Source organism: Equus quagga, chromosome 9 (assembly GCF_021613505.1).
Source record: "Equus quagga isolate Etosha38 chromosome 9, UCLA_HA_Equagga_1.0, whole genome shotgun sequence".
In the NCBI taxonomy this organism is placed as follows: Eukaryota; Metazoa; Chordata; class Mammalia; order Perissodactyla; family Equidae; genus Equus; species Equus quagga.
The window spans coordinates 95,124,515-95,151,694 of NC_060275.1; the positions used below are offsets into that span (position 1 = coordinate 95,124,515).

At 41.0% G+C, this 27,180-nt stretch overlaps 1 protein-coding gene across 2 annotated transcripts in view; it reads right to left on the bottom strand.

Moving 5' to 3' along the window:
• The window catches only part of NPR3 (natriuretic peptide receptor 3), a 69,127-nt gene that overhangs the window by 9,411 nt on the left and 32,536 nt on the right, over nt 1-27,180 (bottom strand). For both annotated transcript variants that reach the window (XM_046672247.1, XM_046672248.1), the window contains exons 4-5: nt 6,119-6,254; nt 315-409 (exon numbers count right to left, since the gene is read on the bottom strand). In XM_046672247.1, coding sequence (XP_046528203.1) covers nt 315-409; nt 6,119-6,254 — 231 coding nt within the window. The remainder of the gene's footprint in view (nt 1-314; nt 410-6,118; nt 6,255-27,180) is intronic.

The following is a 27,180-nucleotide window of genomic DNA, read 5'->3' on the forward strand; positions in this document are numbered from 1 at the left end:
AATAAATACAGTTTCTCTTTACCTCTTTTAGCCGATGGTCCTATTCTGCATCTGAGGCATGAGATGTGATCCTTGCCCACTTGAAAGGTAGGATTTCCCCACTTAGGATAAACATGGAACCACGTCTGGAAGTCTTCGCTGATACCCTCACCCAGAAGTGAGCCCACCCTACTTGGAAACCCCCAGATTTTCAGCTCATTTGTACATGGAGGCTGCTCTGGGTGGGGGTGGGTCTTTGGACACCAGGACAAATGCATTCCTTGGAATCTCAACAAGCAGAAGGGGCAGCTGGGGCAGGAGTCTCGCGTGCTCACCTCCTGGGTGCCCGCTTCCGTGTCAGTCATGGCGATCACAGAGAAATCCCCATAGCGGTCTCCATTGGCATCTATGGACACCTGCCCAGCAATACCTCGAGGAGGAGATGTGAAAAACGCCAAGTTAGTTACTTAAAATACCTCTGTCCGCCAAAAAAAACAAGAAAATGAATGGACAGGATTTTTTAAACAAACTCATGCCACAGGGAATCTCATCAGACTCTGAGCATTTTTGTTGGCATTTGGAAAGACATTGTAATTTCATCTATGTCTGCATTCCTAAATTCTTAACATTTCTCCATTTAAAAATGAAAAGAAAAAGAAATAAATGACCTTCTTTGGGTAATATGTTAAAAAAAAAAAAAAATAAGGTTAATCCTGAAAGCAGCATGCTTATCCCAGAGTTTTGTATTAATTAAAAAAAAATGCAAAGAGTGAGAAGTGCAGTGTGGTACATTCATGGTGTGGTACTTGTCATGGGGTCGTGTTCTCACCAGACCAACATTATAATAGAAAACTCATTGCAGTTTCAGGCCACAGTGAATGTGCTCTGCTACGGGCTCCTCTGATGCACGGGAGAGGAGAGCGCCTGCTTCAGGCGTTGGGGAGCCAAGAGCTGAAGAAGAGCTGGTCTTTATCTGACTGTGTTCCCTCATTCATTGTTTATCCAGATGTTTTCTGGGTGATTACCACAATGCTGCAGCTGAGGCAAAGATGAATCAGACACATTCTCCACTCAAGACACGGGCAGCCCGGCCTAGGGATTCAGCATGTTGGCACCAGAATTCAACTGCCTGCATTTGAATCCCAGCCACCACATTTACTAGTTCTGTGACGTTGGGCAAGGACTTAGTGCTCTGAGCCTGTCTCCACGAGTGTGAAAGAAGCATAGTAGTACCTCCCAGCCAAGAAGCTGTTGAGAAGATGACATGAGATGACATGGAAGCGGGGAAAGCAATTTCAACACAGGTTTAAGAGAAGTTAGTTGTTTTCTTCTATTGTTCCTATTACTCTGGCTGTGCCTGGAATCTGGGAGAAGACCGCTGACCGTGCCCACATCACTCAGAGGAGGCGCTGGCACATCTAGTTGGAGACTTATGGAGGACTCAGGAAAGGAGTAGGTCTTTTCTAGGGACACTGGAGGAAGTCTATGATTTGGACAAGCAGCCATCAGGGAGTGGGAATATTCTAGCCAGAAAGGCTGGCCTTGTTAGTATGTACAAAGGCGCAGAAGCCAAAAGGAACCAGAGGGACCCTGCGGTTCCTGGGAAGGTAGCCCACGTGTGTGGAGGGGAGCATGAGATGCAAGGCTGGAACAGGCTGGCCCAGAGCACAGAGAGTCCTGGGTGCCCACACAAAGGATTTGAATTTGCTTTGGCTAGCAATGGTGGCTTAGAGCAGCTGGTCAGTAAAAGCAAATATGTAACATTAGTTGATATTAAATATGTCTATATTGTAATTTTTATTAACTAAGAGAATGCATATTTCAGCCACATTGTAACTAACCAAGGCTATTTGTTTTCTTCCATTTTAAAGTGTGGTAGAGTTCAGCGTAATTCTTAATTGGTGTTTCTATTGATTTGGTTCTCTCCAAAACGAATGTCTGAGAAGAAGGATCCCAAGGGAAAGTTCCATCCTCTAGTGTGGTTTGAAGAGGGCAGGCATTTGGGTTTACTGTCCTTTGGGTTGTGGTTTGAAGGCCCACTGATTTTTCCAGACTTCGGTCTACTTTGCCGGAAAGAGAATGGAGCTACCATTCATCTTGATTTTCTGTCTTCTTAATGTAGACTGGTTACAAAGGATACATCTTTCTCAAACTTGTTTATCCTTGACAGCCTATAAAACTTTTGCTGATAAACACCATTTTTTAAAAAATATATCCTTCTCCAAATATACTGGCTATCCAAAACCATTTGTCAATCTGTTCAGAGGTGTCTATGATGGTGTGTTCTGCTAAGTGTTTTGCAGAGTATTTTATAAAACAAGGTGGCCCTAGTAATCCAAGACCTCATTACACTTTAAGCTATTACAATTCTGCCAAGAAATGGGGTGAGAACCCTCAGGGTGGCCGATTAGCAAGTGAGATTTCACCTAAGAGTATTGTACTTAAGGTGAGATTGTCAGGTTGACAGTAGAATTTTCCTGTACATAAGTAATGAGACTTTCCACCCTCATTTCTACTGGCCTGTCATGGAGCTCAAGGTTTGAGCCACAGTCCTATTTACCTTCTCGCTCTGACCTCTCACATAGAGAGGAAATTCAGCTTCTTCCCAGGCCATTTATTGAAAGCCTTGAGAGTTGATCATAGGTTTCACAGCAATAAAACCCAAACTTGTCAAAGAACATCCAGAGTATTTTTCCCTTGACAACTTAATGGTCACTTACAGTGGCCATTAAAATTAAAATTGTTTTTAATTTTAGGAAGGTTAAGGTTTTTCTTAGAGTTCTTTTGGGGGCTACCTTCAGATTGCTCATTGTTTAGCAAATAAAATGAGTTCTACAAACAATTCAAGCTTAAAACTTACTTTGGCTTCAATTATCTTTACATTTGGACAAATGGGATTTTAAGTTTAGACTGAACTATACAGATGATTGTTTCAGGACTAATTTCATATTGCCTGTGTAGACCTGGCCCTAGAAAGGAGTCATCGAGATGGTCTATGGGAAAATTCAGTCCATGCCCTGGCTCTAAACAAAACTGAATTCCAGCCATTGTGGACACCTGCCCTTCCCTTAACAACCTCCCTCAGAAGACCAAGAACAAATGACCACACCACGTAGTGAGGAATAGCTAAGAACAGGATGTGGCCTACCGAGGTTGTGTCCACACATGCCGGTTTCTCAGTGTATTAGACACAACTTCTGGGAAATGTGACTCTGTCCTAATATGCCCCCTGGATTATCCTATTTGACTCCAGCCCCTAGCTGAGGTAGTCAAAGATTAAGCAAGACAATACTGGAGGCAGAGTTGATCATGTCCTACAATCTGTCTAAAGTTAAAACAGATGCCACTCTAGTTTCGAATAAGATGTGGCACTCACTAAAACTATCAAGAAGAAATGAACTCCACCACTTGTCACCAGAGCTACTGCCCGGTCAACTCTAGCTGGAACTTGACCTCTCTGTACTGTTCTGTCCTTTCTGATAACTGAGGGCAGGCTTGGGCAGTGAAGGGGATAGGAACGCCCAAAATCTAGACTTGGCAGTACTTGTTCCTGCCCTCCTGAAAAATTTCATTTAGTTGGATTGCAAATAAATACATGCATAGCTCACAATGCATTAAAGGGCTCTAAGGAAGAGTTAGCACGATACAGAACTGAAAGGGCCCCTGTCAGGCATCACCTAGTTCAACCTGCTTAGCACAAGTGATGAAAGAGAAGCCCAGAGGACTGAGGTTACTAGTCAGTGGTTAGGATGCAGGAACTCTATGCCAGTGGTTCCCAAATGATGCCCATCAGTATACTACAGTCCATTGTCCACATAGCTCCCATACACACGTCTTTTAAACATTCAAGACAGATGATGTCCCTCGAAACTCTCTGGTGGCTTTCAGTCTCCCCCAGGGTGACTGCTCTGACTTCGGCTCGTCCCACACTGCCCCTCATGTGCTCTGCTGCAGCCACACAGGCTCCTTGCTCCTCCGAGGACACTCAGCCCTCTCCCACCAGACACACTCAGGGTCTCTGCATTGGCTGCTCCCTTTAAATGTTCTCTCCTAAACATCTACACAATTTCTTTCACTTCCCTCAGATTTCTACTCAACTGCCACTTATTAGAGAGGCCTTCCCTGACAACTCTATTCATTTAGCAGTCCCACCATACCCATCCTGTCACTCTCTACCTCCCTACACTGCATTATTTTACAGCCCCTGATCGGAGTATTTATTTATCGCCAGCTCCCCCCACTACCACGTAAGCTCAGTTGCTTACAGGGAACATTTTCAGTTCACTGGTGAATCCTCAGCCCTTTAAACAGTGCCTGGCACATCCATTAATGAATATTTGATGAATGAATGAATGAATATGAAGTTGATATCTGCAGAGCTCCAGCAGCTGGATCATTCCCATATTGAGTCTCATGTTAATTTTCTTTCAGTGTTGGTGAGGTAAGAGGAAACCAGCACTCTTTTTTTTTTGAGGAACATTAGCCCCGAGCTAACAGCTGCCAGCAATACTCCTCTTTTTGCTGAGGAAGACTGGCCCTGAGCTAACATCTGTGCCTATCTTCCTCTACTTCATATGTGGGACGCCTACCACAGCATGGCTTGCTAAGCGGTACCATGTCTGCACCTGGGATCCAAACCACCGAACCCTGGGCCGCCGAAGAGAACAGGTGAACTTAACCACTGTGCCACCAAGCTGGCCCCACCAGCACTCTGATTTACTGTTGGTAAGAATATAGACTAGCAGATCTTTCTGTAAGCTATTTGGCAATATCTAACACACTTTAAAAGGCACTAACACACTTTTGAATCCAGAAATCCCATGAGTAGGAATATTCCATGTTGGATGTACTCACAAAAATCCATCAGGACGTGTAATGTGCTCATGATAGCATTTTGCATAATAGCAAAAACTGTAAGCAACTGAAGTCTCCATCAATAGAAGACCGGCTAGAGAAATTCTTACACAGCCATATGGTGGGAAAATGTGGAACTATCATTTAAAAACATGTTGAATCTATGAGTGCTCATATGGAACATTCTTTTACTTGACATGCAAGTAAGAAGGCTAAGATGAAGAATGGCATTCACGGTATGAGCCCTTTCATGTAAATTTTTTCGATAAGACATACAAATTCATATGCTCTGGCAGAAGGCACAAAATATTTTTAGACCGAATCATAGGAAATCGTTAATAGTGATTACAGTGGGGAGAGGAGCCTAGGGCGGGAAGGAAAACTTTCACTTTTCATTTTGTACATTTTTGTACTGTTTAAATTTTCCAGCCAGGAACAGTCTCCTTCTTGTACATTTTAAAAAGTCAACAGAAGTTGCTTGAATGATGAGATGATGGGCCATTTTTTTGGTTGTTGTTCTTACACTTCTCTGTTCTTAAAAAAAAGCAACAGCTAATATTCATCATTTTAAAAATAAAATAGGGGCTGGCCCCATGGCCGAGTGGTTAAGTTCCCGTGCTCCGCTTCGGCAGCCCAGGGTTTCACCGCTTCAGATCCTGGGCACAGACTTGGCACCGCTCGTTGGGCCATGCTGAGGTGGCATCCCACATGCCACAACTAGAAGGACCCACAACTAAAATATACAACTATGCACTGGGGGGATTTGGGTAGAAAAAGCAGGAAAAAAAGATCGGCAACAGTTGCTAGCTCAGGCGCCAATCTTTAAAAAAAAAAAAGAGGAAACTGAAAATAAAATTAAAGCAGAGGGCTCCGGTGGACCTCCCATCATCTCAACCCACCTAGGTTCGAACAGAGGAATGTATATCTGGGATTACTCCTTTTAAAACGGATCACAGAACTCTTGACAAACTGATTATCTGTTGTGAATGAGGCCTGTGATAAATTTAATTTTAAGAAGCACAACATTGTTACCTAACCATCAGAAGGAGACAAGGCACTTCCTATCTCAGTGGGACTCTTTCAAAGCACTTTCACGAGCTTTATCTCATTTAATTTCCACAACACCTGTGAGGTGGGTGGATCTCGACCTATTATCCTTACTTTACAGCTGAGAAAAGCCAGACACTGGCAAAGTCCCACAGTTGTCAAAGAGAAAAAACAGAACCAGGAAAGAAGCAGCTCGATCAGCGATAGAGTGTTGTCACCTTATAGACTGAATCCTCACCTTCAAATGTTCTGTTCCAAGTCTGCTGGATAATTTTCCCTCCATCCTTCTTGCTATAACCAGCTCTGAGTACTTCATGTAAAGCCAAGACGTAGAGGAGGATGGCATCATGGAATCCTTCCACAAACATGTTAACCTGGAAAGAAAAGCCCAGTTGGGTGAGCCCAAACACCAAATGACTCATATTCAGGAACTACATAAGCAAATCAAAACGGTTAACAAAAAATGGTTAACTCCAGGCCCACAGCAATGGCAAAGGTGGACAAAAGGGTAGCTAACAAGAAAAATGCCACAGTTTTCCTGGCATTGGCTTAGTAAGGAAAAGCCTTTCCCAGTTTGGGAATTTGGAAAGCAGACAAGATACTACAGAGGTCAAGAAAACTGTACCTGTAGACTAGGTTAAGTATTCCAGGTGCATCCGCCTTTCCCTAGTTCCCTCTGCACAGGTACCCTCTTTCTTCCCACATCTGCTCTCTACCTCGAGCCAACTTGAAACCAACCTCTCCCTTGAAGTCTTTTCCATCTTCAACGGCCCTATGATCATTCCATGCTCTGAACGTGGAACATGACTAAAACAACAGTAGGGATCCATTCATTCATACTCACATACTATTAAATCCCTCCCAGAGTGCTAAAGATGCAAACAGGAGTAGGTACTGCCATTCCTGCCTGCCTGGCATTTGTGTCCTCTCTTCTATCAGCAATAGCAACTCAGTTTCTCCTCCCAATTTGTGTTCAGAGTGGTTCATACGTATCTGATGATTCCCTACCTCCACCCCCTGCCAAGCTTGAAGAAGACGAACGGAAACAGGCCTGGATATTGATTTATCCCAGTTGAATCCTGGCTTGAGTAATTCAAGCCCTGGCACTCAAGAAACTTACAGCTTCACGTGAACTTGGGGAATTCATTTAATCTCTTTAAGCCTTGTTTCTTTCTATAAGTACCATTTGGCAAGTTCTAATATCAGATTTAAACCAGTTGTAACACTCATTGAACATGAAATGAGCAAATACAATCTTGCAACACTGAATAGCTTACAAATTCTGTACAAAAGTACAAAAACAATTCAAACTTTCTTATTTCATGAGTAAGTGTCAAGAATGGAATGCCATGCAGCAGAACGAACTGGGCAACCTGCAGATGACCACAGTGAGCCTTTGTGCAGGGCATTCCCTGCCCCATCCCTAGAAAGAGATCCTGTAGGAAGAGAGCCACAATTGATCTGCATCACCTGGTTGAAATACACAACCATTCACAGAAGACATGGCTCAACCTCCAGTTATACTTGGCCGCATCCCACCCCCTAAGAACAGTAAGTCTTGTTTCCATCACAGCAGTAAATATTTCAGATTTGCCAAAGCCTATGGCTCAGAGGCAGTTTAGAATAATGGTTAAAGAGCCTGGACTCGCTACCCAGCTCTGCCACTTCCTAGCTGTGTTTCTGCACCATCTTGTTCATATTTTGGCACCACAATGTCATGCCCGTAATTCTGAACAAGTATGACAGGTGTAGCCCAAGCTGGCCATTCCACTGACTCTCTGGGAGAGGTGGAAAGCAGAAGAGAGTGCTGGTTCACAGGGGAGCCCTGAGTTAGCCACTGGACCCAAAGTCTAATCCTAGCCCTGACAGTTACTTAATCTCTCTAATCTTCAATTTCCTCATTGGTTAAATGGGGGTTTAGGACGTACTCATCCCATAGAGCTCTTCTGGGGATTAAATGAACCAATGCATGTAAAACATCTAAAACAGTTCCTGAGACCATGCATGCAAATGGTAGACAGTGGCTCTTACTCTTAGCCATCAAACTTAAGTCTCAGAATCATCATTTTCTTAGGCAAAGAAGAATGGTATAGAAATAACATCTACTAGTCAAAGATAATTTTCTGCTGATTTGGCTATGCTAATTCAATTTTCCAATGGAATACGAAATCTTCACTTGGGCCATGAAGTAATCATGGTTTGTAAAGTATGCATGCTCACGAATTAAGTTCTAGTAAGTGGACTTTAGATGTGTAATTTAATTCTCAGGCCATAATAAAAATAATTTTTTCAAAAGAACCATCTCCTATTTGATAACTGTATCAAAACCACCATGCTAGAGAAGGAAGTCACAGAATCATGGATATGGGAGATGTAAGGTGCCTGAGAAAAACTCTGGTCTAATTCTCTCCTTATTTTGAAGACCAAAAGAGCATCACTGTCCCCAGTCTTCCTGCACTTTGTAATTGTGGGTTGTTCCCTCTATACTCCTTAGAGTCCTTAGCCTCGGACAACCCCTCCTTAAATTGTGAAGTATCAGCTGCTGAGCATCACCTATCCTCCTCTCTTCCTTCTCCTCCTGATTCCTTCTCAAATCATAACCCAGCGTCACCATGCTGCCGTCAGCCACCCAAAACACAGGACGTGTGCCCCAGCACCACCTCCTCTCTGGCCCTTCCCCATCCTTCCTTCTTGATACGTCCTCTGAGCTGCCCCACTACAATCCAGGATGGGAAGGATGATTATCTAGCTGAGAAACATGAACCTGGATTACTTTTGTCCTAATAGGTTTGATGGTAGAAGAGAACAGACAGGCTCTGAACGCACACCCAGGTCTGAAAACTCATTCTATCTTGATTTCCAAATGAATCACAAAATTTACCTTCTTTCCTCTTAAAGTGGCTGAGTGTCTCCCTCTCCTACCAAAATTAGCAGGAGAGCTAATGATCCCCTGTGAGGTTCGCTGGCACCCCAGCCTGCTGCGGGGGAGTTTCATAACACCTACCTCATAGGACCTCAAGCCAGGAGCAAAACCCTAGAGGCCGTGTTTTCTCGAGGAGAACATCTCACATCCACACGTGTTTTTAATGGGAGGAAAACCCATTAGCACATTATAGACAGTGAAAATTGGAAGCACAAATTAAAAAATAAATAAATGAGAGAGAAAAAAATCCAGTTTTAAGTTGCCAACACTTTTCACTGGACCTCCAGGCAAAAATGAACAAGGCCATCTGGCCTGTCCCTCTGCCTCTGGTCAGAACACTTGAACCTCAAAGTCCTGACTGACAGGTCACGCTATTGTTACTGATCCCAGAAAATAAGATTCCCTCACCTGAGCGATCTTTTCTATTTAGCATCACTTCTAGCCAGAAAGTCCTTCTTACTGTCATTAGTCTTAATTAAATTCCTAAGTGCAGCCATTCCCCTGCTAGATGCTGAACAGAGTTAAGAGAACAGTTCCTGAGCCCTGGGAGTTTACAATCTCCACCAAACTGCTCCATACGTACACGTGGATGGACTCTACACAAGGCAGTTGTGAAGTGGACCACCATAAGGGGCAAGCTTCAGAGTAATAATTGTTTGTGCTATGTATCAAATAAAGTGTCTGTCATTCAAACAAGATGGAAATCATTCACCATCTTCCACTCTCTCTGGGAAGTCTGACAGAACAAGATAGCAAGCTGGCATTAACTTTTCCATCACTTCATCTCAATTCTCTTGATTTTGTTCTCTGTAGCTGGCCAGCAGCAGGTATTCCAAACGAAAGAACACTATTTTCGTCATTGGCCTTCCTCTCTGATAGCACCTGTCAGTCATGCCTGTTTATTAGTGTTTCTTTTAAAATCCTCTATTGTGGGGAAAGATGAATAGAAATCTTGTTATTTTTTAACTGAGCATAAAGACTTGCCATTCATGACATGGCTCCAACCTGTGACAGTGAGTAGAGTCTTGCTCATTTCTCTTTGGGGAGGCAGATTCATAGATGAATTCCTCGGTGCTAGTGTTCCAAACAAGTAAGCAAAGAATGCTGCCTGCCTCAGCTGTTCTGGAAAGGGAGAGTGAATAACACGGCAGCAATCCAGCTCCCAGTTCATCTAGATATTTGAGAAAGCCTGTAAAGCTCTCAGATAGAGATGACTGGAAGAAAGCTACTGAAGTTAAATGCAAGGCTACACTGTCCTGGGGTTTCACTTTGCGGTATCCACATGAACTCAAGCATGTCACACAGTGGTTCCATCTTCCTTACCACAAACCAGTGGTTCCCAATGCAAATGACGGAAGATGAGGGTGTTGGGCAGCATCCTCAAGAGTCTTTTGAAAAAGACATGACCCTTGACCTTCCATCCAGTTGAAGGGGAGATAGGAGACAAGGAAATTTTGATGGCAGACAGGTAAGAGGAAAGATGGGTCCAGGACCTGCCTTTCCCTATCACAGCAGGAGCAGTGGCAGCATCACCTTGTCTGATTAGTAATAAGACCCTGAAAATGAACTTGTCCTGCCCTCCTGGGCCACTTGAGAAGGTGGACCACAGAAGGAAATGGTCTGGGCATGCTGCCTGGGTAGGTGAAAGGTGAAAGAATATTATGCATTTGATGAACACTGTACATATGACCTCCATACAATAAAAACATAGATACTATCTGTTTTCTTTCAATTTTCTTTTGAATCATAAAATTAAAAGTCCAAAATTTATAGAAACAGCAGGAACTTCCATAAACCTAGTAATATCACAACCTCCTCAACACCCAAAACAGGGAATTCTCACTCTTACTGACAGACACCCCAATGTCTGCTCTTCTATATGAGCCTGCCTTCGTGGAATTCACACTTGGTCACTTATTGACTTATTTTGGCCTTGAGGAAAGTTAGGTTGAAAATCTTCATCCCTATCCTAGTTGAACTCTGAGGAAATGCAAAGGACAAGTGGCTTACTAACAGTGAGGGACAGATCAGGGAGAGAGCCAGGGTGCAGCCCTGTGCTTGGCCGAAGCATCCTCATACTGTCTAGCAGATTTCTTTCTCCCCATACTGAAGTTATGACTTATTTGGGATGGAGGTTTGCCCTAGGTTGCCTGAATAACTGTCTCCATCCTGGGCTCAGCTCTGCCCCTGTAGCAATGCCGTAATGGCCTAAAGTGTGGCTGCCTGCCAATAGAAGCAGATTTTTCTCTCTCTTATCACCTGAAACAAAATAGATCACTGAAGAAAAGCAACTCTGGTCAAGTTAAGACCCCTCATTCGTCTCCCATATTACAGTAGCCAGCTGCCCTTTTAATGGTTGGAGCAGCAGTGGAGGCTGAGCACAGGCACCAGAGTGCTGGCACATGGCATCATTTACACGAGGAAACCTCAGCAAGTAGAGCCACTTTGGGGCCTGCTCATAGGGAACAATAAGAAAGAGGAGAATTCCATGGAATTAGACTCTTGAAATTGGTGGGTGTGGAGCACAAGCAAATAAAAATGACTTTAAATAATTCCCCCAGTGCTCATGCAGTGAATTCAGCCATCTGATATATTTGCCCTTTGAATGTGTCAAACACACATCATGTACAGATGCTTCTCATCAACTATCGGGCTTGAAGGCTTAGTTGAGAAATGCACATACATAATGACATAATTGTCTCTGGCTTTCAGAGGATCAAGTGAGTGATATCTGTCCTTGGCCTTGACGTCCCACCAGTGCCCGACCAGATGTTCCTCTGGAAAGACTGGTGACCCGACCCCCACAGACTGCTCTGGACACTTAACGGCCTCTCTTCCCAAGGTTCTCTGTTCCTGTCAGGCATAATGTCAAGGGGAACAAACCCATAAACCAAAACCCTATGGGAGTTTTGGTGCAATGCTCACCAAGAGGTGAGGTAGACCCAAGACAGGAAGAGGGGTGACCAAAACAAAAGGAGATGGAGACAAGGGAACACCGGGGCACAGTTTCTGACCTTATTATTTCTGAAAGGCCAAAATCAGAAGGAGCATGTAAATCCTAATTTATCCAACTTGATGATGTCCTTTTAAGCTGGTGCTGAGAACTTCAAACAGCTTTCCCTGAATTTCCTGAGTCCGCTTGGAGATGTGATTACAATTAAGAGATGAGCAAAAGTCCAGGCTTTGGATAAGGACCACCTCTTTTCATTTCTGTTTCATGTCTTAAAATGAACCCTCTCCCCTTTTATTTAAGCGATTTCAAGGTGTGGTAAGGACTGAGCTCAGATCCAGAACCCCAACTCCTAGTTTAAGCATTACTGATTTAGTCACTCACTGTGAACAGCTAGCAGCTTAATTTTTGTTCAGTTCTTAATTCAGAGTTTCCCAAGCTGTGTTCCATAGAAGCAGCGGTGCTTAACATGTTAACGGATGGCTCTAGAAATAGTAGCATTGTGATTAAACATCTTTACAAAATGCTAGATTGAACAAAGTCAAGTAGTCTCCTTATTTATAATTATAACAGCTAACTTTTATTGAACATGTGCCATATGCTAGGAGCTGGGTAAACACAAGTTTTATTGCATTTAGGCCTTACAAAACGTTCATAGATCGGTACCGTTATTATCCTATGAGCGAGACGCTGACTAACATCCTAACAGAAAGAAGAGATCTTGGTCAGTGGATGGGGTCAAAACTCCAGAAAATGTTGGGTGGGCAAGTTCTTAAGAAGGGGTCCAAATCAGGCTTGGATAGTTAGGACATTTATCCTATTGACACACACGTTCAGCCAGCTAATATTGGAAAACAGCTTTGTGCTCGAGCGTCTGTTTGTAATCGGCCAATACTTGGGTCACTCTACAAGTTGAGTGTGTAGGCTGGAAAGACCAATGATAGTCCAAAAGAGAAGACCAAGATTGTCAACGTACTTCAGGGTGAGGGAGGGACAGAACCCACACCTGGAGAGGGAATAAGAGGACAGAAGATGGAATAAGAAAGGAGGAGAGGGGACATGGGACAACAAGCTAATTGTCTCTCATCTCTTAAGCAAATCTTTAAACCAGCAGCTAATACAGCATGACTCAGACCAAATGAATCAGGATTACTGGTAAGCCACGGACTTAGCTGAAGTTGAGCCTGCCCCAGCTACAATCAAAAAGTCCTATTATGCCAAAGGAGCATGTAAACAAGCTAAATGTGAATGACCAGAGTCCTACTTCAGAGACCTGTCTACTCCAAGCACATCAGCAACCAAACCAGGTAATAAAAATCTACTGATTTAATGTTTTCTAACTAGCACTCAATATGAAGTATGATAAGTTTGGTTTTGTAGGGTCTTTATTCTGTATGGTCTTAATTCTTGAAAATAGTAATAACCTTGATAAATAATAATAAACGTAGCAAAGCTTCATTTACCCAGCCTCATCCGGGAAAAAAGATGTTTCACATAAGCAAACATTCCAGGTTCTTAAATGTTATTTCTCTAAGTATCAAAACTTTTTCAATAATATAAACGCTTTTGATGGACATGCTTCTAAAATGAACCACATACATTCCTGCCTTGGTAACAGAAATATGCTGAATGTCATATTAACTTATTGAGATTCTCTATATGCAAGGCTATGATAATGAACAGTGCACTAGCCTCCATCACTACTGAAGAATGTATTGTGCTGTTTACACAATACTGACACCAGAATTGTATGTTTCTAGATAATCTTTCTTCTATGCTGACAGAATATGAGCTGGGACCTTTCTCCCTTCCTGGAATGCTTCCTTCCCTTGGCTGCTGATTCTTTTGCATCTCCTCATCCAGTCCTTCCTACTGGTGACCTGCAGGGTTCTCAACAGCTAAAGAATTAAGTCTAAATGCTTCAGGATGGTGAAGAACACTCTCCATTAATAGCTACATGCCTAAATGGACTCTATGCCCTACTCTTTAACAAAATCTCTTGGATTCTCTGAGCACGCCATGAGGTACCTTCACGTATTAGCCCCTGGGGCTTGGAACGGCCTCCCCTTAGGCCTTGTCTCATCCAAAGCAAACTCCTACTCAACTTTGCAGGATATTCTCAGGTTATCCCCTCCAGATCCACCTTCCGTCCTTCTCCAGTCAGCCCTGTGCCCTGGTAGGTTGACATATATGGACAACATCAACTGGCTCTCCTTGTCCTCTGGCTTCTGGTTGGATTCAGCAGGAGACGGGAGGGCAGAAGGAGATAAACTTCAGGATGTCAGGGGCTGCACTCCTCCACAGATGTCACAGGTGGCTCTCCCAAGCTGCCAAAGGCCTTGCAAATTCCAGTAACCTCTCCTTCCTCTTGCCCATTCTGGTCTAAGGGTGGCAACAGCTTCCCACTTTTGCAAGCCCTGGAGTTTGTTGCCATCCTTTGCCGACTCTCCTTAACTCTGCACATACCTGTGTAATAGTATGTTTATCAAGTTCTCTTTCATTTCCTTTCAATCTGTCTTCTATTTCCTTCCAGGACCCAAATGGATATATGAACCTTCTGTGAGCCACTCAAACTTGTTCTTGCTGGAGCCTTCCCTGAACCACCCAATTCCTCCTTTCTTCCACAAGCGTTCTTAGTGCAAACTTGTATTATTTCACTCACTAGTCTACTGTACACTTTTGCACATCTGTATACCCCGACGCTACACAAGCTCCTTGATGTGCAAGCCATATGGGAGGTATCTTAGTTTCCCTAGGACCTATCCCTGCCTCTAATACGGAGACTGCACTCACTTGAGTTGACTCCACTGGCACCTGTCACTACCTGCTACTCTCACTGTGCCTGCCTCTAGCATGTCATCCTCTTCTCTTATGCTTCCTACTACTAATGTTCTGTAAGCTGGAGGAAGAAATTGCAAAGCATGTGATAGTCATACTTAAAATGGGGGGTAAATAGGTCCTGAGTGAGGAGAGATTCTTCTATGATAAATTAATAGCTTATATGTCAGTTTTAGCAGCTCAAAGGCCTTTTCACACACTTCTTTGCTCATGACTGGGTCCCATGTAGTTGGGATTGCCATAAAAATTGGTTCAATAGCTATTGCTAAGGGAAGGACTTCTAGGTTTTAACACCAATACAGGATGCTCATACTGAAACTAACAATATAATTCTCAGCCAGTGAATGAGTGAACTTTTTTTTAAGTTTGCTACCAAGAAAACAAACTAAACTAAATATCATCTGTCTTGCAAAAAACTTAATTTCCTACATTTTGAACACTGTCTATTGATGAAATTAAGGAATTATTGGAAACTTTCAGGTGTGATAATACTATTATGGTTACGTTTTTGAAAACAGAGTTCTAGTAGTGGCAGGGTAGTTTTTATCAGTTTAACTTCGCAAAAAGCAATTATATACTTTGGACAAAATATTTTAAAAAGAACTAATGAAAGCACAGGAAAGTGGCCAAAAGCAGGCAGAAGTTGGAGTTCAAGGTCAATGTGACCCTTGAAGCAAGGGACCACACTGTATGAGAACTCAGTTCTTCTGAGGGTACTGTACCTGGTCCAGGAGGCACAGAGCAGGCAGAACTCAAGCAGAAAGTTACAACCTTCTTGCCTTTAGAGGTCAGAGGCTGTAGTTCAGAGCTGATATTGAGGACATATGATGAGGAAGTAAACCATGGGGAGAAGAGAGCCACAGAGAAGGGAGGGCCCAAATCTGTCCATAAATTTCTATTATCCTTGGTTGATTCCTAAACTGCACACACACGTGGAAGATACCAAGGAATCCAGGAGAAAGCAACAGCTGGAAGGCTGAAGAAGTTAGAGAACATCTGAACTGTTGCCTTCTGCACAGAAGTGTGGAGCTTAATACCACCAAGTTAGAGGAACTTGGGTAATACCTCAGGCTTCCCAGTAAAACCCTATGTGGGCTGCACCTTAGGAGTAAAGACTATGTCCAAAGACTAAGGATTCATCCTAAGACTAAGAGCAAAACCAAAAGAGAACCACTTTCTTTCTTCTTGAGAAAAAAGAAAACCAACTTTCCAAAAGTTCAAAGTGGTCAGTCAGCATAACTCCCTGCTAGAACAAAAATTACTCTTCAGAGGAACATAACTGAATATAATCTCTGCAATATATCATTTACAATATCCAGTATAAAAATCGAAAATACTAGAAATAGAGGGGCAATGGAGGTGACCTATAGTCAAAAAAAATATAGTGAACAAAAACTGACCCTGAGATGAGCCAAATGTTGGAATTAGCAGATAAGGACTTTGAAGCAGCTATTGTAAATATGTTCAAGGACTTGAAGAAAAAGATGGCCCAAAAGAGTGACCTGATGGGGAATCTCAGCAGAGAAATGGAAGCGAAAAAAAAAAATAACAAAAGGATATTCTAGAACGGAGAAGTACAATTTTGAAAAAGAAATATTTATTGGATAGGCTTAAAAGCAGACTGAGTCCATGATCTTAAAGATATATCAATAGTAAACATCCCTATCTAAAAAAAAGAAATAATACAAAACCAACATACAAAACCAATTATATTCCTATACACTACCAACAAACAATTGGAAAATGAATTTTTTATTCTGTTTACAACAATATCAAAAGACATAAAATTATTAGCAATTAACTTAATCAAACATATGCAGAACTGCCACATAGAAAATTACAAACATTACCGAGAAAAATTAAAGAAGACTCAGTTACATAGAGAGGTATACCGTGTTCATGGATTGGAAGACTCAATATTTTTAAGATGTCAATTTTTCCCCAAATTGGTCTACAGTTCAATACAATCCAAATAAAAAATCCCAGGAAGGTGTTTTGTAGAAATTGACAAGTTGATTCTAAAATTTATATGGAAAAAGGAAAGAACTTAGACTAGGCAAAACTTTCTTAAAAGAGAAGAACAAATTAGAGGACTCACATTACCAGATTTCAAGATATACTCTAAAGCTACAGTATTCAAGACAGTCTGAAATTGGCATAAGAACAGGCAAACAGATCAATGGTGAAACAGAAAAAAGAGTCCAAAAACCACATTTATGCAGTCATCTGAGTTTTGGCCACAGCACTTGAGCAATTCGATGGGAAAAACAAAGTCTTTTCAACATATGGCGATAAGCAAAATTGATAAAAATACAGGAAAAAACTAAAATTTGATTCCTACCTCTCAGTATATACAAAAATTCATCTGAGATGGATCAGAGATCTAAACACAAAAACTAAAACTATAAAGCTCTCAAAGAAAAAAAAAGGAATGTCTTTGTGTCTTTGGGGTTGGCAAATTTTCTTAAAGAGGATACAAAAAAAGCACTAAACATATAAAAAAAGACTTCACCAACATAAAAAAAACTCTGCTCATCAAAAAGCACCATTAAAAATATGAAAAAGCAAGTGAAAGCCTGAGAGAAATATTCATTATACTTATATCTGACATATCAAGCATATCAAAAAAAGAACTCTTCAAGTCAATAACAAAAAAGATTAATAACCCAATTTAAAAATGGGCAAAATACTTCAGGAGACAGATCACAAAAGTGAAGTAGCCAACAAGCACATGAAAAGAGGCTCACAAATCACTAGGTACCAGGGGGATACAATTTAAAATCACAATATGATACCATTTCACATCATCAGAATAGCTAAAATCAAAAAGCTGACAATCAAATGTGAATAAGATTGTAGAACAAGCATAACTCTCATATATTGCCAGTGCGAATGTAAAACAATACTACTCTGGCAGCTTCTTATAAAGTTAAACATACATCTATGCTACAAGCCAGCAATTCCATTCCTAGGTATTTACGCAACAGAAATGAAAACATATGTCCACACAAAGACTTTTATCAGAATGCTCACTGCAGCTTTAGTCATAATAGTCCCAAACTGGGGGGGGGGGGGGGGAGAAAAAATAAATGTCCATCAACAGGAGAATAAATAAACAAATTATGGTGTATTTATGCAATGAAATATTACTCAGCAATTTAAAGAAAGAAGAAGAATGAATATTTATTCACGCAAAATCTCAAAAGCAGTATATGGAGTGAAAGAAACCAGTCACAAATGTATACACTTCATGATTCTGCTCACACAGTATGTGCTATATGAATTCAAGAATGGGCAAAATAAATGTATGGTAATAGAAATAAGAAGAGTAGTTACATCAAAACTATAAAATACTTAGGAATAAATTTAACCAAAAAAGTGAAAGATCTGTACACTGAAAACTATGAGACATCGATGAAAGAAATTAAAGACACAATAAATGGAAAAGATATCCTGTGTTCTTGGATTAGAGGAATTAATATTGTTAAAATATCCATTCCACCCAAAGTAATCTGTAGGCTCAATGCAATGCCTACCAAAGTTCCAATGGCATTTTTCAAAGAAATAGAAAAAACTATCCTACAATTTGTATGGAATCACAAAAGACGCCCATAGGCAAAGCAATCTTGAGAAAGAACAAAGTTGGAGGCATCACACTTCCTGATTTCAAACTATATTACAAAGCTATAGCAATCAGAACAGTATGGTACTGGCACAAAAACAGACACACAGACCAAGAAAACAGCATCAAGAGCCCAGAAATAAACCCACACATATATGGTCAACTAATCTTTGGCAAGGGAGCTAGATACAGATGGCCAACAGGTACATGAAAAGGTACTCAGCATCACTAATCATCAAGGAAATGTAAATCAAAACCAAAATGAGATATCAGTTCACACCTGTTAGGACGGTTATTATTTTTCAAAGAAGAGAGAGAGAGATAACATGCATTGGTGAGAATGTGGAGAAAAAGGAAACCATGTGCACTGTCGGTGGGAATGTAAATTGATACAGCCTTTATGGAAAACAGTATAGAGCTTTCTCAAAAGTTAAAAATAGAATGGCCATATGATCCAGCAATTCCACTTCTGGGTATATATCTGAAGGAAATGAAATCAGTATCTCAAAGAGATATCAGCAGCCCATGTTCACTGCAGCATTATTCACAATAGCCAAAACATGGAAACAACCTGTGTCTGTCAACAGATGAATGGATAAAGAAAATGCGATATATTTGCATATTTATATATATATATATATATATATATATGTGTGTGTGTGCACAATGTTATTTGGCCATAAAAAAGAAGGAAATCCTGCCATTTGTGGCAACATGGATGACTCTGGAGGGCATTAGGCTAAGTGAAATAAGCTAGACCGAGAAAGTCAAATACTGTATGATCTCACTTATATTTTGGGATTCATATATTCAAATTCAAATTCATAGAAACAGAGTTGAATGAAATAGTTTGCCAGGGGCTGGAGTGGGGGGCAAATGGGGAGATATTGGTCAAAGGGTACAAACTTTCAGTTATAAGATGAATAAGTTCTGGGGATCTAATGTACAGCATGGTGACTATAGTTAAGAATATTGTATTGTATACTTGTAATTTCCTAAGAAAGTAAATTTTAAATGTTCTCACCACCAAAAAAAGAAAAAAAAAAGGATAACTATATGAGGTGATGGATGATGGATATGTTAACTAACTTTATTGTGGTAATCATTTTACAATATATACGTGTGTCAAATCATTATGTTTACACCTTAAATTTATACGATTTTATTTGTCAATTGTACCTCAATAAATTGGGGGGGGAAGGAGAGTGGTTGCTTATAGGGGTGGGAATTGATTGGAAAAGGACACGAAGGAACTATATGTGGTCATGCAAATCTCCTACATCTTGATTGGAGTGGTAGTTGCATAGACATACACATTTATCAAAGCTGATCAAACTGTACAAGTAAGAGCTATGGATTCCATTGTATATAAATTTTATTTTAACAAAATAATAAAGAGCCCTATCTTTTAGATACACACAAAAATATTTACAGATGAAATGAGGACACCTTGGATTTGTTTCAAAATTATCAGGGACTTGGAGTGAGGGTGGAGAAAAGGTTACAGATGAAATTAGACTGAGTTGATAATTGTTGAAGCTGAGTGACAGGGACATGGAGCTTCACTCTGCTGGGCTCCCTATTGTTATATATATTTAAAATTTCGCACAACAAAAAGTTTTCTTTATTAATCTATTAATGTTTATTAATCCAAGCCTTGAAAATTGTGGAAACTTTTCCACAATTGGTGCTATTAGAACATATGAAAATACATAATAATAAGGTCAATACGCATGTTTTGTCTAGTCCAGTTCTGTGTTTTCCGTCATTGAATCAAATTTTTTTTAACTTTTCAACCAATGATTTTTTTAAAGAAAGCTATTTGTAGATCTCAAGTATCAACCTCAAAGAATAGGGCAACACACCAAACAATCGACACACCCCCAATCCCATTTGGGATCCATCATAATGAACTGATCTAAATCATTTTGGAATCCATTGTAATACAGCTTTTAGAAACTATGCAAGTAACGAGTTCCACATGCTTACTAACTACCAGGAAAAATAGTCATTCCTTGTAATTATCCTGAAAGTACCCCTGCAGGTCCACAGTTGGAGAATTCAGTTGTCTTCAAATTTCCAGAGATGCCCAATAGTCTTCACAAGGTTGGATCATGCTTCACCTTATTATACTTTTTGAAGAGACTGATCTTTTTGAGTCTATTCCAAAAGAAAATTGTTTCACTCCCTTGGGCAACTAAAAGATACTCTATTTCTTTTTTAAAACGTTTAGGGCTAACATACTCTATGAATGTGAGGAGACTCATTCCTCTTAAGAAAGTTACCAAAATGATGCAGAGTTTTCTAGATGCAGATGCATCACGATTTTGAATCATGGAGATACCCCCAATATTTTGAAAGGTGGAATGATACTGAGCTTAATAAGTATATTGGCCACAATACAAGAGAGACCCCTGGGTATATGTCTTAGGGAGTTGCATTATTTTAACCTCACAAGCATTCCTAACAGCCTAAAAGAATGACAGAGTCACAAAAGTTTACAACTTGAAGGGAATTTATAGCTCACATAGTCCAACCAGCGTATTGTGTGAAGGAGAAACTGAAGCCCACAATAGTTGCCTGATTCACTCGATGCTGCATGGATAGTAAGACAGAGCTGCAAGTGGAACTCAGGTCTCCTCACTCCAAACCAGCACCTTCATCATCAGTCCTAACTTGTTTATCATTCAAGGCACCTCCCTAAAGGCCAAACTCACACCCAGGGATGCAGCACCAAGTATATCAGCCTCTCCTTCCAAAGACTTCTTACGATTTCTCTAAGATGAATAAGATTTCCAAGATGTTATTGCATATCAGGAGGGAGAAAAAAGAATGAGGACGTTTGCCCTGGCAAACACATTTTTAATTAACTGTCAAGAAAATAAGATCAAAGGAGGAAAAAGGTAATATTGGATACCAGATTGTTAAAGTCAGCTCCAGGTTTGCTTTAAAAAAAAAATCTGTAAATTGACATAAAGCCAGAAAAAAAGGCTTATATCACTGCTCAGAAAGTCAATTTGTCATCATTTAAGGACCTGCTATATGTTTGTAAGAGCTGAGACAAAGAACTTAAAGGGGCGAAATCCTAATCACAGACCCTCTTATCAAAGAACTGAGACATCAAATATCACTGTCATCTGACCCAAGGACCCTCCCTCACTCCCAGGGCATAATGAATGCATTAAGGAGACTGCCAGTCAGCTCACATTCTTCCTCTCCACCCACATTATTGCATTCATCCTGGGCCATTTCAGCGTCCTTGTGCATTTGCCATTCATTCCACACCCTAGCTTCTTGGTTCCCTAATCACCATTATTCAGTGTATTTCAACTCCACTCAATTTCATGAACTCACTCTCATGCACACACCCTAGAACAATGCTCAGACTATAAAGTGTGTACAGTTCACCCAAGAATCTTGTTCAAGTGCAGACTCTGATTCAGATTCAGTAGGTCTGAGGGATGGGGCACGAAGACTCCTCATTTCTACAATCTCCCAAGTGATGCTGATACCGCTAGTCCATAGACCACCCTTTGAGTAGCAAGACCCGAGATCTTATCATCACCTGGAACTGCTCTACTTTGAAAATCCTTGAAAATCTGTTTTTGACTACAATCTCCTACTTCCCACTTCCTTCTGTGTGCTGAACAATTTCTTTGAACTCAAACTCCCATCCTCTTTGACTCCCCCTCTAGGCTTGGTCCAGAATGGAGCAGTTCCCAATGAAAGGATGAGACAGGTAGACACAGACAGGCAGTGGTGCCAGTGGGAAATTGGAAGTGGGGGCCTGCCACTCAGAGGAAGGCTGGAGTTGGAGATATAAATTTAGGTCTTATCCACATAGAGGTGAACATCCCACCCAAGCAAGTGGAGGAGCTGTCCAGAAATGGTGTTTAGAGAGAAAAGGGACAAGGGAAGAACCTTGGGAAACACTAATATTTGTGGAGCAAGTGGAAAAGAGGAGTCATGAAAGGAAACTACGAAGTCTGCAATGCAGGCAGAGAACTTGGAGACGGGGGTGTGTTGACAGCCAAGGAGGAGCAAGTTTCAAAAAAGAGAGACTTTTCCAAATCACTTCTCTATGAAATCCCTCCAGTCAAGCCTGGTTATTTTGCTCACTATTCCCCAGATGTGTCTGATGCATTCGTACTTCTGAGCTTGGATTCCCTGCATTTGCCTCACTTAAGAGGCTCATCTGTACCCATCTCTTCTTATCCATCCTTCAAGAGCAACGCACACAGGTGCTGAATTGTCCTCACAAGACCCAGCAGAATGCCTTGCCCAAAGGAGGGGCTTGGTAAGCGGGTGATGGTATGCATAGCGGCTCAATCAATAACCATCTACAGGTTCAACTGTATGCATGGCAATTCATGGGGTCAAGCGATCAACAAGAATACACGCGCACCTAGAGGGCCTATGAACTGAATCTGAAATCTGTTCTACCCTAGAAATTCCTGGACACATGATTACCATAAATATATGTCACTGCTGAGTACAGAAAAGGAAAAACAGCCTAAAATTGAAATAATTGTAATTCACAGGGCAACAAGGCGCAAACTAGGGTGCCAGTCTGACGCAGGACTGTTTACTAATAAATTAAACCTCTGTAAGATCTTTGGGATAGGCTAGAAACACAGCTATCTGACTTCAGTGATTTACTAATCATCCCACAAAGGGATAACAGGGTAAAAAAAAATAACTAATAAAGGTCCTCAAAAAAAAATCCTCTGCTCACCTCTTCCCTACCCCCAAATCAAAGCCTGTGAGAGCAAGCTTTTTAGAACTTTACAAAATGAAGCAAGCTCACTCCAGGGAGGGGAAAGAAAAAATCAGAAGATAAAGACTAATCCAAAATAATTTCCTACAGCTTGAGCTACTTTCGAATTTCATAACTGGGAAGGGGGTTGAGTCCCCAGCAATATATTATTCTAGTTCCTCTGTTTTACCAATTGGCTGGACCCCAGAAAAGATGTCATTTAAAACTGCTACTGCACACTGCTTGCAGGGCCTTGGGGATGTTCTGCTCTCAGCTGCTAGGGCTGTTTTCTTTGGACGCTATCCCTCAAAGCGCTTAAGCTTATAAAACCCCTTTACAATCATTTTTCATAACTTCCAAGAGCAACTCATTGTGGTTTTCTCCATTTCACAGATTAAAGTCTCTGGCACATAAGGTGGAATGCCCTGGGGTCACTGATTGTTTTAATGCCCATCAATTAATATTTATTGAACCACTACCTTGGGCTTCTCTGCCACATCCACCCACACGGAAAGCAGCATCAATGGCCAGGCCTTATGAAGCAGAACTCTGCCTCAGGACTTTAAAGACCTGTGGCTGCTGTCAGCGTCAAACACCAGAGTCCTCTGTTAGTGCAGTGACCAAGGAAGCTGGCAGGGGCCTGGAAGCCTCCCTTCTTCCAAGCTGGAAGGCTGAACATACAGGCATTCCTTTCTGGTTCCTGTCAAATTATGTGAAATGCAGAGTCCTTTTGCTGCTGCTCTATTGGTAAAATGCAAAGCTTCGTGCTAGGGAGTTGAAGTTCTGAAAGTACCACACTGCTCTAGCCGTGGGGTGGTCTAACTAAAGCAATGTGTCCCAAGCAGAGCTCTCTTATAGAAAGAATGAATCCTGGCATAAGAGATACTCTCTCATCTCCTCCACCTCACAGCAAAATACCACCTCTAGGTTCGCTGACTTTAAGCTTTGCTTTTCCAGGTTCGTCGTTTGAATGCAATGTCCTGGTAAAGCTGGTTTACTGAAACCCCAACATCTTTGTGTAAATGAGTTCCTCACCAAGTAGAAAAAGAAGGATGCTGAGACTCTGAGGCCCCAGGAGCACAGAGGCATGGGAAGCAGGGAGAAAGGCAGAAAAAAGAAATCTGAGCCTTTCAGCCCCTAGGATTTTGCCGTGTGCTCCTTCATTTATGCTAATGGATACAATTGTTAAAGCTGATGCATGCTCTTTCTGTAAGCTGAACTGCTAATGTGTCCACAGTTCATATTTTAAGTGATCTGACTATTCTAAAAAGTATTTAATTTGTGTTTCCATTGTGAAGAATTTGGCCAAATGCACTGAAATGCCCTTCTACTCCATACAGTGACAATACAGAGGAAAAAAAAAAAAAAAGTAAAACAGCCTAGTCTTTCAATTGTGAAACGTATTTCCACACTGCATTGCTATTTCAGTCATGCATATTTGAGTATATTGGCACCATTATTGCAAAATATCTTTCTAACTGAAATTACATCATGGCACATAACAGGAAAAAAACCACCCAGTGATTGTCTTTTGAAAGGTCAGAATGAAGCCTATTGCGTGGAAAAGTTATTTTTCATAGGTACTGGGGTTCTTCCTTGAGCATTTTCAAACTGTACCAGTTCAATAGGATTTTTGCAATTAATAAATCCACACCTGCCAATATGTCACAATCACAAACAAATGGATACTCATGTACAATGAGACAAAAAATACTTTAATCAGAAGATTCTCAAGTTTTTTAAATATTCTAATTTAGCACAACTAAAGCTGATTTAAAAGTTACAGGAATAAACAATTTTAAAGCAATTTTCCTTTTTATTTCAAGAAAATGAAAGCGATGTATTTTTTTAGATTTCAGTACATCTTTATTTAAACATTTTGAAAGCCAACTGACAATTCTTTAGCTGGAAAAAAAGAAAGGCTTTTAACAAGCCATTCCTCTTGCAGTGCCCGGTCCCCCTGATTACATTTTTCTAATAAAACTAATTTTATTAATATGTTGGTATGTGCACTCATTATATTTCTTTTGTTAAAAGCCTACTTGTAGTTTGCTTTTATTCTTTCAAATACAATTAGCAAAGCTGTCCAGTGCCTGAAAGAGCCTTTTCATTTGGACAAACTATTCCTTGGCTGACTTTAAAGAAAGAGGCGAGGGCATGCGGGGGATGGGAGCGGAGAGGGGGAGTCTGCTATTCTGATAGAGCTCCAGCAGACACAGAAGCCTGCCTGTGCACAGCGAGGGGGCGAATATGGCTTGTATCTTTTTTCCTTCATTAGTCTCACTGACTAGCTAACTTTTTAAAATTTCAGTAAGAGTATACAGTTCCAATTAAATGATATTATGTAAGACAAGAGGGGGTGAAGTGTCTGGCCGAGATTTTACTGATGATCTGATAACTTTTCAAGGGATGTCACCTCCCACGCTCCTAACGGGCAAAACCAGTGTCAAAACCCAAGCTGGTTTAAGCAGCTTTTCTGCCTGGCCTTCCCCTCATTGAAGCAAATGAGAGCGCTGTTTTTGAACATTTTAGCCTTTCCAAAATGTAATGTCTGGCCTATCTAAACAATGATTTATTAAACCCTGTCTCTGTTCAAATACCTTGGCTAGATAAACCGCCTGCTTCTCAGGCTCCCATTTCATTTTTGAGCATCAGAGGAAGACCTGGGAGAGAGGGAAAGCCCACAGACACATCCCATCTCTCAACAATACTGCTGTGCGTCGAACACTGCCGAAGTATTTGTTTAATTAGTCAATTTCTCAACTACGAAATAAGGAGAAAAAACAAGCTATGGGTGGCCCGCTAACCTCAAACAAGCAAATATCCAAGATTATAAAATCACCCCTGCTCAGAATACCTGGTTAGAAATAAAAACAGCATTTACCAAAATCTACCCGAAGTCAAGAACAGAGGTCGCATTAAGAGTTATGAAACTGAATTTGAAAGCCAAAGTACTAAGGATGCAGCATTATTTCATAAAAAATGGACTTCACACATTCTTTATAACTAAAACACTTTTCTTTAACAACCACCAAAAAAAAGCCATCTCTGAGATTAATTGGAGAAATACTAAAAAAACGCTTCTGATCCACTCTTAAAAACTAGGCTCTAATTTTGTGTTTGCAAAACTACACTTGCAGCTGCATCTCTGCAAATGCAAACTGGGACACAGAAGATTGCAATCACTTAATTTGGGGACACAAAGGAGAGTTTTGCATATACAGTTGCATGCCATAGAATGGTGACCAGTTCAGAGCTGAAGAAAAGTTGATCCTTTGTATTGGAAAGTTGGAGTAAGGAAAATGTCCAAGAAACTTCTCTGATGTAATGTTACCAGCAGCAGAATACTTTATTGTCATAAAATTCTCCTAAAATGGGCGGGGAGGGCAGGAGAGGAGGCGGGTTTGTGATGATGGCTACGCTGTGATTTTTCAGTAAAGGATAAGTTCCATATTCACATAATGACAATGAAATGCAGCCTCTAAATTAAGACTAAAGTTAGACAAACACTTTCAACATGCAATAACAGAAACCTGGGAATGGGAAAGCCCCTTGAGGTGGTGGCTCAAACCTCTGGTTTTACAGCAGAGGAAGAAGCCCTAAGAAGTAAAGGGACCCAACCAAGGGCTTTCTCAGCCCAAGTCCACTGAACTAGTCCAAGGTCAGGAGCTCTTCTCTCTCTCCGAAAGCTCCTTTGCCAGCTGGATTGTCTTTGGCTCTAGAATGATGCTGTCTGCAACAGTGAAGATTATTAGGGGTGGGTCCTTTTCAGAGATGGGCTCTGCTATCAAAGCTAGCTTTAGAAGGTAACCGAGCCCCACACTGGCACCCTCTCAACAAGTTTATGTCTTCAAATCTTCTTCAACTTTTTTCTGAAGTATTTTGTTTTACAACGAAAGAGTTCTAATAGATTCTAGAAAGGGTATAAATTGCTACCACTACATTGTGATAAATTACAATAACCTGCCAGGACACAAATAGGTCCAATTATTTTTATGTAAATATCCCATTTTTTAACCTTAAAACTGAGTTTACTTGGCTTCTTAAAAATCCACTTTAAAACCTAAACTTCTATGTACACTGGCAACAGGATTCCTAGATGATGTTCCTACATATGTTCCTTTCTCTTTTTTTTTTTTCCACTGAGGAAGATTCCCCTTGAGCTAACATCCACTGCCAATCTTCCCCCTTTTTTTTTTTTTAAGGAAGAT